Source organism: Ctenopharyngodon idella, chromosome 2, assembly GCF_019924925.1.
Source record: "Ctenopharyngodon idella isolate HZGC_01 chromosome 2, HZGC01, whole genome shotgun sequence".
In the NCBI taxonomy this organism is placed as follows: domain Eukaryota; kingdom Metazoa; phylum Chordata; class Actinopteri; order Cypriniformes; family Xenocyprididae; genus Ctenopharyngodon; species Ctenopharyngodon idella.
In genome coordinates, this window is record NC_067221.1 from 38,968,698 (window position 1) to 38,984,818 (window position 16,121).

The 16,121-nt window shown below is 36.2% G+C and overlaps 3 protein-coding genes across 3 annotated transcripts in view; all 3 read right to left on the bottom strand.

The window, feature by feature from the left end:
* The window catches only part of LOC127494805 (polymeric immunoglobulin receptor-like), a 62,088-nt gene extending 46,511 nt beyond the window's left edge, over positions 1 to 15,577 (bottom strand). Inside the window, exons 1-4 of the mRNA XM_051860963.1 lie at positions 15,443 to 15,577; positions 14,935 to 15,255; positions 10,708 to 11,016; positions 6,679 to 6,987 (exon numbers count right to left, since the gene is read on the bottom strand). Coding sequence (XP_051716923.1) covers positions 6,679 to 6,987; positions 10,708 to 11,016; positions 14,935 to 15,255; positions 15,443 to 15,488 — 985 coding nt within the window. The 5' untranslated portion in view covers positions 15,489 to 15,577. The remainder of the gene's footprint in view (positions 1 to 6,678; positions 6,988 to 10,707; positions 11,017 to 14,934; positions 15,256 to 15,442) is intronic.
* The window catches only part of LOC127494629 (polymeric immunoglobulin receptor-like), an 80,766-nt gene that overhangs the window by 15,411 nt on the left and 49,234 nt on the right, over positions 1 to 16,121 (bottom strand). The gene's annotated exons all lie outside the window — the stretch shown is intronic.
* Positions 1,038 to 16,121, bottom strand: part of LOC127494646 (CMRF35-like molecule 9) — a 59,895-nt gene continuing 44,811 nt past the window's right edge. Inside the window, exon 9 of the mRNA XM_051860705.1 lies at positions 1,038 to 1,090. Coding sequence (XP_051716665.1) covers positions 1,043 to 1,090 — 48 coding nt within the window. The 3' untranslated portion in view covers positions 1,038 to 1,042. The remainder of the gene's footprint in view (positions 1,091 to 16,121) is intronic.

The following is a 16,121-nucleotide window of genomic DNA, read 5'->3' on the forward strand; positions in this document are numbered from 1 at the left end:
TCAGAAGTGTTTAAGTATGCATTCTTTGGGTGACAAGTGGAAAAACACTGAAGTGGTAAAGATGTTCCTAATATGGTAAAAGGACAGAGGCTTCAGCCTTGGAGGTCAGAGATATAAAAGTGAAGGGAAGCTTTCTTTGTCTTACACTCCGCAGCTACTTGTGTTTCTGTATGACTGTCTGACCTTTCTTGCACAAAATAAAACTTTCAAAAGACAATTGGATGTGTTTATCTCGTATGCAGTAGAGTCAGTGTTGATTTTTTGCCACAACACGTCACATGCTAAGTTCTCTCTTGCGCATCCAACCTTGGATGGAGGCAGCGTCAGTGTCTCCACATGCCTCCTCCATTGCTTGGAGAAGTGTTTTGTTGACATAGGGACAACAATCATGCACTTTCCAGCACCATGGGGAGAATAAAAAATCCTCAATAGGGTTTAGAAATTATGAATATGGAAGCAAGTAGACAACAGAAAAGTTGTTCAAAACCTAAAACTTGACCTTTGGCGTATTTATAGGCCTATTCTAAAGACATGATTGGATGGTGTTAAGTAAAGCAATGAGTGTTTCCACATGTGAGGAGTAAGTGTGGAGCACTGATGAATTAATGTGGCATTTTGATTGGTTGTGTTTGAAAAAGGAAGTCAAGATACTTCCTGTTAGATTTTTGTGTGTTACATAGAGATTTGTGTGTTATGTTTTGCAAAAAGTGTTTTATGAAATTGAAAAATTGGTAAAAGGCCAAGAATTAGTGTATGGTTTTGCAGATTTGGTGTGTGGTTCTGCTGTTTGAGTGTCAGGTTTCAGAAATTGTGTGACAAGTAAAGATTTTGTGTGTAAGCAGTTGAAAAAAACTGTAACATCTGTTCATGTGGGTCCTTTTGAAGAAATGGGGTGAATCAAGCAAACATGTAAAGTTAACTTCATGTGTTTGTATCTGTGGATCAGTTAGATTTACATGTAAATCAAGCTTAAATGTAAAACAAGCTCTTCTGTTTCTCTTGTTCAGAAGTGTCTGCTCCTGTGTTATTCTCACTGTTGCTGTTAGTGTGGAGCCACAGTGCTGTATACTGTTCCACCTGCTGGAGGCTTCTAGAAATGCGAGATCATTTTCAATATACTGCTAGCAGTACAAATACATGAAATAATATATTTCTGTAAAACTTACTGCTTCACTCCCAGGAGCATCACCAATAGTACTGTAGGTTATGTTCTTGTTGGGATCCTGTGGAGGACATGAACAAGCACATGATTCATCAAATCTTACTCTTACAGTTTATCTTGATTGCTTAAACATTATAACCAGGCTTTTGAACTAAAATTTCATAACCATAACGCCATTTATCAAAAAGCACACCCATTTCCCTAAACTATAAACACTATTCCCCTTTTTGACACATGAGTCAGATTTGTTGAACTGTCACTGCAAAACTCTACACACAAATCCCTTCATTTCTCATCGCCTACACAAGTGGTTCTCAACTCGAGTCCTCAGGACTCACTGCTCTGCACATTTTGTATGTCTCACTTATTTAACATACCTGATTCAGATCATCAGCTTGTTAGGAGAGAGCTCCATGAACTGAACTGAGTGTGTCAGATAAAAGAGACATACGAAATGTGCAGAGCAGTGGGGTCCGAGGACTGGAGTTGAGAACCACTGGCCTACACCACGTTGTCATTTAGAAAGCACTAACATTCAATATTGTTCACTCAAGTAAGCATAGCTTGAGCTCAATTAGCACACAATTACCCAGGTGGAAACACTAAAGGTGATGATACACGGGGCAACTTTTTGAGCAATGTCACTGAGCAATGATGCTTGGGCACTTTCCTGTTGAAAATGGGCAACAAATTTGCCCTGTGTATCATCACCTCCTTAAGAGTCAAAATTTATCACACACAAATCAACCTTCAGTAGATAGATAAAAGAGCCCAAGTCAGTTCATTCAGTTTTGGAACAATGGATGATCGAAAAGGTCGAGGAGGAGGAGGAGGAGGAGAACGAGTTCCTGGAGAAGGAGGAGTGGAGGAGGAGAGAAGGAGGAGTGGAGGAGGAGGAGGAGGAGGAGGAGGAGGTGGAGGAAGGAGTGGAGGAGGAGTAGTAAGGAGTGGGGAGGAGGAAGGAGGAGGACAAAGGAGAGAAAGATGAGGAGGAGGAGTAAGGAGGGGGAGGAGGAGTAAGGAGTGGAGGAGGAGTACAGAGTCGAGGAGGAGAAGGAGGAGTACGGAGTCGAGAAGGAGAAGGAGGAGTACGGAGTCGAGGAGGAGGAATAGTAAGGAGTGGAGGAAGAGGAAGAGGAAGAGGAGGAGAACAAGGATGAGGAGCAAGGAGACAAGGAGTCTCAGATGAAATTTGTGCCACTAGTTGACCATGTCCTTGTCCATGGTATGACTATGAGGGAGGCCGGGCAATGAGTTCAGCTAAACTTAAGTTTCTTCACTGTCGCCTCGATCATAAGAACCTTCAGGGAGGAAAACAGGAGAACTTCAGTGTACTCTACTGTAACGTTTGAGAGCTGTACTCTGTTACAACACATACAGGTACTGTAGATGTTCCACTATACTACTGTAATGAAAAGAAATGCATCAAATTGTACTCTGTTACAACACATGCATCAAATTGACTTACATACAGATTTCTGTCTGCTTCCATTTTGTAAAAAGCATGTGTTACAGTTACAGTAATCAGTACTTCTATTTTTGTGGGACACAGAGATGATGAAATGGAAGAAGCCAGACTAGACATTTCAGTTGATGTGTGCCAGGGGTGGATCAGGCATGCAAGAGGATTTCCCCCCCGCTGCCTGGATAGGACCAGTATAGCCTGTGATGTTGATGAGATTCTCTGGCCTGTCTCAGACCAAAGACGTGATGCTGGGGCAGAATGTTGTTGTTGTTGTTGTTTGGTGAATAAAAAATGTGCAAATGTATACATTTGTTGTGTTCATGTGAAAAGTTTCTTGAGGGGGAGAACCACAAGCAACATAACTTATTACTGGTTTTTGGATTTTGTAGTATTGTTTTGAATTTATCTCATCAGTGTGTAAGACTGTGTTGTAGTGTGCAGTGTTAATTTTGGCACATTTTAGTCATTTTTGTTTTTCATATTTTAGTCTAGTTTTAGTCGACGAAAAGTCATCACATTTTTTGTCAAGTCTTAGTCATTACTTTTAGTCAAAGTTACCAACATTAATTTTGATACCTATTTCATATGTAGTCTTTAGACGATCGGTCATTTAAAAAAAATAAATAAACAAATAACATACTTTTTAACCACAAATGTTCGTCTTGCACTGCTCTGCGATGCGCAACTTTTATTATGTTTGGCAACAGTTCTTTCAACCCTAACTGATGGAGTGTGTATCTTTTCATTTCTTAAACAACCATGTAGGAAGACACATCATGGCCATATTCCAGGATGACAAAGTCAAGATTCATCAGACTCAAAATGTGAAAGAATGGTTGGAGGGAGCATGAAGAATCATTTTCACACATGAATTGGCACCTCTGAGTCCAGACCTTAAATTCATTGAAAGTAGACTTTACAGAGTGCTCACCTCTTGCATTGTCAATACAAGATCTTGACCAAAAATTGATGCACCTCTTGATAGAAATAAAGGTTGTGATGTTATTTCCAGCAAGGATTTTTGGAAAATACATAAACATAATAATCACAGCAATAATGACCCAGTCATAGACTGTTAAGTATTTGCCAATTTAAATCCAAACAGTGACTTTTGGCCAGCAATGTATGACTTCACATGTAAGAAATGTGTACAAATTGTCTGTGAGGTCAGGGGCAATTAGAAAAATAAAATAAAATAAATAAATAATAACTGCTGATATAAAAGATGGTCTAAATTAAAAAAAAAAAAAAAAAAAAAAAAACTTTAAAATGCATAATGAACACATTTTTTTTTTTTTTTTTTAAATGATGTAGTTTTATTTTGTATGTTACTCATTTGTAAGTGACTGGATAAAAGAAAGGAAAAAAAAACATTTGAAGAGAAATGGTTACACATCGTCTGCATTTGAAGAAAAAAAAACATTACAGACATTTAGGCATTTAGCAAATGTAGACGTGTAATATATTCTTCACACAGATCTTTAGTCTGCTGACTGAGTGTAAAGCAAAAGCAGAATCAGCAGTTTATAATCACTTGATCTTTCTGGTCGATGTAAAGAAAACTAGTTCTGTGACAGACAGAAATGCAATCTGAAAGATAAAAGACAATAACACACTATTAAATATTACTGAACATGTTTCTCTGACACAATATATTTATTCACATATATTGTCAGAAGAAAGACTAGAAGAAATATATTATGTAACATTAAATACATGTGAAGTTTAGATTTTGCTAAAGAATAAATTCACAATAAAGAGAATTTGTTAAAGGGGTAGTTCACCCCAAAATGAAAATTCTTTAATCATTTACTCACCTTCATGTCTTTCCAAACCCGTAAGACTTTTGTTCATCTTTGGAACACAAATAAAGATCTTTTTAATGTAATCTGATTGAATTTAGGATTTTACTCACATATAAACATTGATCAGCAAACATACACAGAAGGTCAATTGAACCTGCTTGATGCCTGAGAACAAACCTCATTGGTTCTTGCAGAAGCTCAAATGTGATGTGTAACAAGAATAAACCTCATTGGTTCTTGCACATCAAGCAAAGCTTCCGTTTATCACAACTAATGTGTGAGTTGATGAATGTTTATATGTATAAAAAAAAAAAAGCCTAAATTTAATCTGTTCATCATATAAAACGATCACGTCTCTTCAGAAAATTTGGACTAAACCACTCAATTCATATGGATTAGTTTCACAGTCTCTTTATGAACTTTTTGAAGTGTCGTGTTTCGAAGATGAACGAAAGTCTTAACGGTTTGGAACGACATAAAGGTGAGTAATTAATGACAGAATTTTCATTTTTGGGTGAACTAACCCTTTAAGACTTACTTGTCCTCCTCGGGGCCAGTGTCTGTGGTCGCATTTACTGTCAGAACAGCAAAAACTTCAGTAATCATAGATGCTGCCAAAACAGAAACAGAGAAACAAGTTAGTTTGATCAGAGTGTTATTAATAATGAAAGAAGCTGTTTGTTATGGCCACCAAGAAAAAAATAATTCTTTGATAAATCATAATTATGACATAAGAAGTTAACTGTCAGTTTTGATGTTTAATGTCATGATTATGACGTTTTTTTATCATATAATTTATAATTGATGTCATAATTATGATTTACTAAAGCACAGTTTTATACTTTTTTCATACTTTTAATGTCATAATTTCATATCATAGCTTTTTATATCACAACTATGACTTTTTATCAAATAATTTAGACTTTTTTATCATAATTATGACTTTTTTATCTCATAGTCTACTTTTATGTCATAATTATGATTTACTAAAGCATTTTTTTATGTGGCTGAAATGGGCTTCCATAGTATGTGGTGCATCTAAACAATGATTGTCTTCAGAGTATTATGTTGTCTTTTCTGATGGATAAATGATTTTACACATTTCATATCATAACTAGTTATTAAACACATTAAAAATATTTAATCTGATCAACCCAGTTCAGCTGCTTCTACTGTTTCATTATTTTATTCATACTTGTAGAATTTCTGTTGGCAGATGACTGTGTTGTGATCCTGCAAAACAATGTAAAAAGAGAAAGACAAACGTTCATTACAAAATGAAAGAACAATCGAGTCATGTCATTCCAAACCTGTATGACTTTCTTTCTGCAGTGGAACACAAAAGGAGATTTCCATCCTTCTCGGTCCTTTTGTGCTCCAAGGAAGAAAGAAAGTCTCTTTACCATGGAAGAAAGAAGGTCAATGTACATGTCACTCTTCTCCATGCATTTCTTTCCTCAAAAAGGACCTGATCAGTCCAAATTGTGAACAAATTATTTAGACTAGTTTTGGGAACAGGATCAGCAGGTTTATTAAAAAGATCTGAATTATTAATTCATGATCAGACATCACTACTTCTTTCCTGAATACTCCTGAATGTGCCAAAAAGAGCAGTTGCAAAGACATTCAGTGTTATTGAGATGAAACTATTGTTTGGCTTCAGAAGAGTTAGAATTTAGTCATATAGACCACTTTCATAAAACCTTTATGGTGATTTTGTAACCTTTGATGAAGCTTGAAAGTAAATCCTATTTATTGTAAATTGCATGTAAAAGAGCACACAGTAAAGGAAAGTCATTTGTTAAAGTATAAATCAAACTAATATTTACGGATATGCTTAATTAGACTGACTCAGTCATTCTCTCACATATAGACATTAATATGTTGCAGCTAGATCCAGTATTAATGCCTTTGAACAGTGATCGCATCAAATATAAAACCATGACTTGCAGTTATTATTAATAAAGAAGTATTAATCAACAATATATCACTGTAAGCTTGCTAAAGAATCATATTAGAGAATCAACACTGACTGTTTTGACCTTTTTACAACTCAAGGGATAAACCCCCCACCCACCCAAAATGTCAAATGTTAAAAATGACACCTACATGTCTGTCTCAGAGTCAGATGGTGGAGCTGTTGGAATATTTGTCACTGTTTGAAAGGAGAAAAACATTAGGGTAGTTTTAGTGCATTAAGAGTGTTACCGTTTTTATACAGTAGCTGAATTGATTTGTGATCTTACCACATTTGGGTTTAATGACAATGAGTTGAACAGGAACCTGCAGATCTCGTACTGAGCAGAAGTACCATCCAGAATCACTGAGTCTCAGTCCAGTCATCAGCACAGTGAAGGATCTTCTCCCATCATCACTGATCTGAACTGATGAATTCTGGGATGTGTCATTCCTCCCCACTGTGTAACAGCTCTGATCTTTATATCTGCACCACTGTTTGAGTTTATACTGATATCCAGAAGTGTAGAAACACTGGACACTGACATTACCACCTTCATGTCCAGATACACTGCTGTTCATCACAGACACATCAGGAACTGAACACAGTCAAAAAGACAATAAGATTTGTCAGTCAATAGGCTTTCATGTTTAAATAGCTATTGATATTGGTTTGTTTTTTAATGTCAAATAACAGTTCTATTTTTGTCAAATGTTAAGGCCCTTTCACACTAAAAGTGAAATGAATAAGCCTCAGGCTGAAGGAAATTCACGCCTGTAGAGGACGCAGCTCAAACAAACCTTTAACCTGTGTTGCCATTCTGGATCACAGAAGAATAGGACAGGAAAGAAAGTTCAACACTCTTACTTCAGCAATAAAAAAATAAAAAAATGAAACAAATGTTTTATATGTTAAATATTTTTGCTTAGCATGGTTAAATTAGATCATCGAAGGTCAGCAGTAAAGACATTGCTTAATAAATTGAGATTAAATACATAAAGTATATTTGACAATGTAATTTAACATTTTTAATTATTGCAGGTTTGCATGATATTCTGAGTTTGCATTTCACAGTTTTTAATCATTTTGAGGAATACTGAATCTGTTTTTGTGCAAGTGAGATGAGTAAATGCATGTTCACATTTAGTCTAGAACTACAATAACCATCATGTTTACACAGCACACACAACGCCTCTGCACTTGCTCCCAATTTCTCTCAACATGGGGACAGGAGAGCTGTCAGTCAATAAATGGGAAAACAAAGTAACTAGCATAACTTATTTGAAAAAGTAACTCAGATATTTTGTTGTAAATTTAAAAGTAATGCGTTACTCTACTAGTTACTTTGGAAAATCTCATTACGTACCTCACGTTACTTGTTGTGTTACCCCAACACTGCTCAAGAGAGACATTTCAGACGCAGCTATACAGGGAAACCAGCATTGCAAACTACCGAATGAATGACTCTTATGAGCTTTTTTTTAATGAATCTATTGTAACAGAGTTAGGATTTTATTTAGTTTTATTGTGAATTCTTATTAATTTAGCAGCGGTTAATTTCATGTTGTAGGCTACTGGTGCCCTCATGTGGGTTATGTGAGAACTGCAGGCAAAAATGTTCGATAAGACCGGAGATGACGGAACACAGCATTTGCAATGTGTACTGCACGCTGTGGGTGGGTAAGCTTATGCTCCGTCTCAATTTAGTTAAATATATTCGATTATAATGCAAAATTACGGAGCCCTGCACATGACATGCAAGAAAAAAAAAATTAAATTGTGCACACGATTTACTATTTCGTTCCCTCGGTTTATAAATCATGCGCATGACTTATAAATAGAGGGAACGAAATTGTAAATCGTGCGCACGTTTTAGTAAATCGAGGGAACGAATTAGTAAATCGTGCGCACGATTTAGCCTACTATTTTTTTCCTGCATGTCATGTCTGGGGCTCCGTAGCAGGGCTCCGTACTTATTGCCATTAAAGGAACACTCCACTTTTTTTGAAAATAGGCTCATTTTCCAACTCCCCTAGAGTTAAACAGTTGAGTTTTACCGTTTTCGAATCCATTCAGCTGATCTCCGGGTCTGGCGGTACCACTTTTAGCATAGCTTAGCATAGTTCATTGAATCTGATTAGACCGTTAGCATCTCGCTCAAAAATGACCAAAGAGTTTCGATATTTTTCCTATTTAAAACTTGACTCTTCTGTAGTTACACGATGCTTGAATGCAGGATGTAATGCCGTGAGATTAATACATACTATATATTTTTAACGTATTAAACTCACGGCAACATTAAGTATCGCTCACGACTTTATATCCCGCATTGAAGCATATATTGGGAGTTTAGTTTTTTACATGAATAAATTATATAAACAATGTTTGTCGTATGGTGATGCCAGCAGAGGAATTGCTGAATGAGTAGCTACGTAGCCTATACACTCTAAAAAATGCTGGGTTAAAATCAGCCCAAGTTGGGTTGAAAATGGACAAACCCAGCAGCTGGGTTAAATGTTTGCCCAACCTGCTGGGAAGTTTTATTTAACCTAATTATTGTTTAAAAATGACTATTATAGATGACTTAAAATGAGCCCAAAATAGGTTGGAAATAAAAACTCAGACATAATTACTAGAGATAACAATAATCAAAAGGTGAACATTTAATAATAATCGATTTAATAAATGTTTATTGTTTAAATATTATATTTAATATTAATAAATGTGATTTCCGATTCTTGTGAAAAAAAAGGCTACTTAATTAACAATATACGATATCACTATAACTTTTCATAAGGCTGGTTTTCTGATTTTAGAATACCAATGACTGTTCTGCCAGTTTTCCTTAAATACCTAGACCAGAACAAAAGAGCAGTATATACAGTATGTACTACATAAATATTTTGGAATTGTGTTGTGCCTGTTTATGTGCACCTAGTTTCGGGGGAGAGGAGCCATGATTATCACATGTCTTAAAGGAACACTACCCACAACAAGTTTCCAATCTATCCCAGAATTCAAGTGGCTTGGGTGAAATTGAGACCATTTTACCAATCACACTCAGACACTTAAAATGACCAAATATGAAAGGGAAAAAAAAACAATAGTTTAAACAGGTACATCATATGTGGTAAATTCTTAGTGAACTTTCAGTGTCTTGACTCAGGGGGAATGAAGAGGGAATGGAAAGAGGGGGATGCATAGATAAGCGGGGATGCATTATATAAGCATAGATAACCCTCCAGATTACTGAGTTTTATTGATTTATTGCAGGGTGTTTGATCTCACATTCTGTCTTAGCAGGAAAACCCCCATGCAGTGCAGTGTCAGTTTCTAGAGTCCTGCACTCAGAACTCACACACTGCTGTGTGTTTCTCCACTGTCAGGTATGCATTTCTCACTCTTAGATTCATCTTTGAGCAATTGATGTTATGCATTTATCATTTCTGAACTGGCTTTTAATTGTGTAATTGGCATCATTTTTACCTGACCAACAAAATGTTTTATTTGATTGATTCTGTATTCTTCTGAAATCATTTATTTCTAGTAGATAAGGTGGAGTCTGGTGTCACCGCAAATATTGTGTCCAGGATAGGTCAAACTGAAGGCCCCAAATGAATGGAGCATGGGCCACATTATCTGGGACCTTTTGATTTCTGTCTATCACTGACTTAGCAAGTTGTATGAATGTGACTACGAAAATGACACTTTGTTATGAGCATGCATGGAGTGGCCTACTTAAAGGTAAATAGTTAACCTTGCATCCTCTGTCTAAGATCAGAATTGGCGATTTTGTGTCCGTGAGCTCACGACTTGGCTCACGTGAGATTCTGTGCGACATCGGGTCCTAATGAATGAAAAATTAAAAGTATGAGTTAGCCATAATAATCAAATATCTAAATTACTACACAGAGATAAAGTAAAATTGAAAATAAATTCTAATTTCTAATAAATTCTAAGTTAAGTGAACTTCACAGAAGCGCAAATTAAAAAATATTTCATTAAACCTTCGCCCACACCTTTGGATTCTGTCGTTGGGCCATTGGGTGGACCTTACATTTACTAGTATCATACAGAAATAATGTCACAGCAAATGTTTTGACCTTTTTACAGCCCTCAGCCTACATTTTCAGGCTACAAAAGTATTTAAATGCATTTGATTCTTTTAAATATAGTCAGAAAATGACACTTACATGTCTGTCTCAGAGTCTCAGAGCTGTTGGAATATTTGTCACTGCTTGAAAGTAGAAAAAAAAATTTATTTTTAGGGCATTAAGAGTGGCATTATTTTTATATCCGAATTCATTTGTGATTTTACCACGATTGGGTTCATTGACATTGAGCTGAACAGGAACCTGCAGATCTCCTACTGAGCACAAGTACCATCCAGAATCACTGAGTCTCAGTCCAGTCATCAGCACAGTGAAGGAGCTTCTCCCATCATCACTGATCTGAACTGATGAATTCTGGGATGTGTCATTCCTCCCCACTGTGTAACAGCTCTGATCTTTATATCTGCACCACTGTTTGAGTTTATACTGATATCCAGAAGTGTAGAAACACTGGACACTGACATTACCACCTTCATGTCCAGATACACTGCTGCTCTCCACAGACACATCAGGAGCTGAACACAGTCAAAAAGACAATAAGATTTGTCCATCAATTGTCTTATTTGCTATAAAACGTAGTTATCTAAATTCCTTTGATATTGTAAAGTATTTTCTATGGTTGGTAACACTTTATTTAAAACTGGTTCAATTTTAAATAGTTACGCAACTGAATAATGATGAAGTTTTTTTCCTGTGCTTTATCAAACATGCATTCTTCCACCGATGCACACAGAAAACTGTAAAATATCCTACTCTGACAGCAGCTAAATTCAAAATAACAGTTTCCATTTCTGAATTAAAAATTGCCTCCTGCACTGCTACTGCTAAACTGCTTTTTTAAACTACATCCAGCAATCAGAGTAATCAGAACGAATGACTCTTATGAGTGGGTTCTTTTTAGTAAGTTAAAAACATACAGCACGACCAATGTTGTCATATTCCCAAATGATTCTTTTTGGTGCATCAAAAATCGTTTGCGTCCGAAATCACAAACTTCCCTACTATATGATGTATTATTAGCAAAGTTTGGGAGGAACACGTTCAAATGATCTATCCAATCATCACGTGAGGGGGCCTATAGCCGACTTGCCTATGTTCCTCACAAGTATTCTACATCTCTCCACCACCATGACTCCTCACTCTCTGCTGGGGATCCCAGCCGGGGATATGGGGGAGTACTCTTGGTTCGGGCCAAATTCTGTAGGCTAAAAGTACCCGGATGACCAACTACTTCTGCCAAGATTCTGAAGTGTGCATATGATGGACGCTTTACTATCCCATGAGGCCACAAGAGAGGATTCGTGAATGGCAGTGAAGTGACGCAACTGTGAAAGGAACTGTTATCTAAGTGAACGCTGGTAGGTCATGTGCAGTGTTGGGAGTAACGCGTTACAAAAGTAATGCATTACAGTAACATATTACTTTTTGCTGTAACGCAGTAGTGTAAGGCATTACTAATCAATTTTCAGTAATATTTTACTCGGTACATGTTCAGTAACGCTTGCGTTACAACATAATTTTAGCCCAAAATTTAATTGTTCAAAAAAAAAAAAAAAAAAAAAAAAAAAAAAAAAAACAGCAAGACCACGAGACATTAAAGAATTAGTCCACTTTATAATAAAAATGTCCTGATAATTTACTCACCCCTATGTCATCCAAGATGTCCATGTCCTTCTTTCTTCAGTCGAAAAGAAATTAAGGTTTTTGATGAAAACATTCCAGGGTTATTCTCCTTATAGTGGACTTCAATTGGCCCCAAACAGTTGAAGGTCAAAAATACAGTTTCAGTGCAGCTTCAAAGGGCTTTACATGATCCCAGACGAGGAATAAGGGTCTTATCTAGCGAAACGAACAGTCATTTTCTTAAAAAAATGAAAATGTATATGGTTTATAGACACAAATGATCACATCACAAGTGCTTCCACCAGACCGCGATTCCGTATTCTTCAAAAAGCTTACGCTGAATTCCCTACACCTTCCTTATTAAACTTACAGAAAAAACAGAACTGGCGCCGCGTTCGTTCCGTAAGTTGAATAGGGAAGGTGTAGGACATTCAGCGTAAGCTTTTTGAAGAATACGACCGATCGTTTTGCTAGATAAAGCTCCTTGAAGCAGCACTGAAACTGTAATTTTGACCTTCAACCATTTGGGGCCAATTGAAGTCCGCTATAAGGACATGGACATCTTGGATGACATGGGGGTGAGTAAATTATCAGGAAATTTTTATTAGAAAGTGGACTTTAATGGATGAAAAATGCTGCAAGTAAGTTCTATTACCTGTTCGTGGTCAGTCAATAGCCGCATGTGGTGTCCAAGTTTGTAAATAAAGACTAAATGACAGCTTCTGATATATTTGTTTAGCGATTTATTTATTTCATCTCCCTCTCGCTGGTGTGTAACTTTGTATTGTGTGACGTAGTCCAGTGAAGGTGTGTTTAGGGCGGGTTTTACAGGAGTGCCGTGAGGCTACTGGCCCAACAGTGGAAACGCGCCATGATTTTGGCCTCTGTGCTCATGCTGGCCAGTGGAAAAGCGGCTAATGGGTGAAGATGGACATTCGCGAGATGGACGTATGCGCATTACTTCGAGTTTGTCAGATAATCACTTTATACCTCTACCATACTTTTAACAGACTTGGATAGTTTGTGATTCTGTCTGTCATCCTTTCTTGCATTGTCTTGAGCCTTCACTTTGCCAATTATAAGCTATATTGTTAGTAGCCTGGATAGCCCTGGATATCCTACAGTCATTATGCTACCTGGAGCATAATGACTGTGGGGACCTGGAGATTTTTTCTGAAGAACAGAGCTCAGTTTAACTGCTCAGGACAAACAAGGGACTCGTGAACAACCATCACAAAACAAAAAAACAGTAGATCATTTAGGTAACCACACACAGTATTAAGAATCAATGGTTCACATACTTATAAATAGGGTTATTTTAATAAATTCAGCTATTTTTTTTTGTCTTGTGGATTATATGTAAACATCTTTTATGTAAAATATCTTACTCAGGACAGTACTAAATAAAAAATAACATGCATTTTGTATTATCTCTCTTATTTTGTTAAAATTATTCACATTTTCACAGATTCTGCAAGGGGTTCACATACTTTTTCTTGCAACTGTATTTCCCCATGTATTAAAAAATATTGCAATAGTTCTTTCTACTTGCCTTGAAACAACTTAATCAGTGCACTTTCTCGCTAAATTGCTCCCAAACGTAAGATTGTTGTCTATCATAATAGTATAAGTATCCCTTAGTTCTAAAATACTTACAGTATAAATAATTTGTTATTTTCCTGGATGTTACACCTTTATTCCCAAGACTTTACATATTGTTCCCCTATACTTACACGTACACTTTATAGGTACACTATAATTATCTAAAGTTACGCTGTGAATTCATTGTAAGTATGCAGTACTTTCCAGGCTGTAATCTAAAGCGTTACCGAATTTCTTTTAAATAACAGTAACAAGTAATCTATAATGTATTACAGTTTGGAAGTAACTTGCACAACACTGGTCATGTGATAATGACAACATGTCTGGATTACACTCATACAACGCACTTTCATACTATATTGAACGTACTTATTTAGCACTTGCAAAGTAAGTACTTATTCAAAATAAGTACCTAAGAGAGTATGTGATTTCAGACTCATACGTACAGGGCAACCAGCAATGGCCATTCCCGAATGAATGACTCTTATGAGTCAGTTATTTTTAATGAATCTAAAACATACGCATGACCAGGGGTCACAAGTTGCATCATTACCAACAGAGTTAAATGGAACTTGCAACCATAGAACTTGTGTTAGTTGGCTAATGATGCTTTTGGGAAACGCACAGTATAGTCCAGTTCCCATGCGAATGACTCTCATGAGCTGGTTCTTTAGTACGTCAAAAACACACAGTGCAACAAGCGTAGCCTGACTCCTCAACAAATGACTTCTATAAGTTGGTTATTTTTTATGAATCTAAACCATTCAGTGCTGCGAGAGTTTCTGATTCCCAAACGAATGATTGTTAAAAGCCAGTTCTTACTTTAGTGAATCAAAACACCATTCGCAGCGGTCTCTGATCTGATTCACTTAGTGAACTCCAAGGAACCGGAATCATTAAGAGGAATCAGAATCAGAATAATTAGTGTTAATTCGACAGTAAATGAAGAACAATCATGATATCTCTAAAAATAGTTAGTGTCACATGGGTTCTTCATTAATCACTGTCTTCAGTTAACATGTTCTCCTTTTTCAGTTCTTTTTACTTGTGTACAGAAATAAATATCTATCACACCTAACTCAACAAGAACACTAACTGTTTACATTATTTATAACTCTTTATAGCTACATTATTTCATATTTACATTATATTCTATTTTAATAAAATGCATTATCATATTTCTCAGAAAAAAGGTAAATGTTCTTTACCTGATTGTATCGTCAGATACAAATAATAACTAGTGTCTATGGTGCCATAGTCACCAATCTCCACAGCGCACCAGTATTTTCCAGAGTCTGCGGTCTCCAGACTGTCCCATCGCACTGTAAAAATACTCTGGTCTGAATAATCAGTGATGGAATATTTTCCCGTCTCATTTGCATATGCCAATATACGGCAAGAGCTCCAAACTAGTCCCTTACACAAATATTTGCGGTTTTCTTTATATTGTTTATCATACACGCATGGAATAATGCCAGATGATCCAGATTTCACTGCTATATTAAGTTTCAGTGTATGAACAGCAGCACCTGAAGACAAGAATAAATGTAGAGGAGAAAACATAAAAAACACTCGCAAACTGCACATATACAGATGTTAATGTATATAGTATAATTATAGGTTAAAGAATTCAAGTTAAACCATTTTAACAATTTAACAACAGACCGTACAATAGTTTAATAATGCTTTTTAAACAGAATTATAGTTTTGTTTTACCTGAGATGTAAAGTAAAATCCCAGAGAGAATCAGAGGGTGAATCATGTCTACAGTGGAGTGTGTGTGTATGAGAGGAGCTGCTCACTTCTTGCAGTGTCTATCTGTTCCCTCCTGTTTCAGAGCAGAAATATCGCCTGAAACCACAGAAGTGTTAACAAGTGAGCAAATAAGCTGCAGCAGCAAATTCAAACTAGCCACAACTAGGGTTGGGAATCATGAGAAATTTTCCAATTCCGATTCCGGTTCTGCCTAACGATTCCGGTTCCGGTTCCATTAAAATAATTAAACAACTAATAAAAAATAGTAGTAAGGGAAAAATGCACAATACTTGACTCAAACAATCCTTTTTGTGTTTATTATTCTTGTAAAATGAATTTAACAGAACAAAATCTCAACAAATTCGCTAACACTTTACAATAAGGTTCATTAGTTAAAATCAGTTAACTATATTAACATGAACTAATGACTGCATTTCTACAGCATTTATTAATGTTAATTTCAACATTTACTAATACATTATTAAAGTCGAGCGTTGTGTTTGTTAACATTAGTTAATGCACTGTGAAGTAACATGAACAAACTATGAACGGCTGTATTTTTATTAACTAACATTAACAAAGATTAACAAATACAGTAACAAATGTATCACTCATGGTTACCACAAATTAGACAAGATGC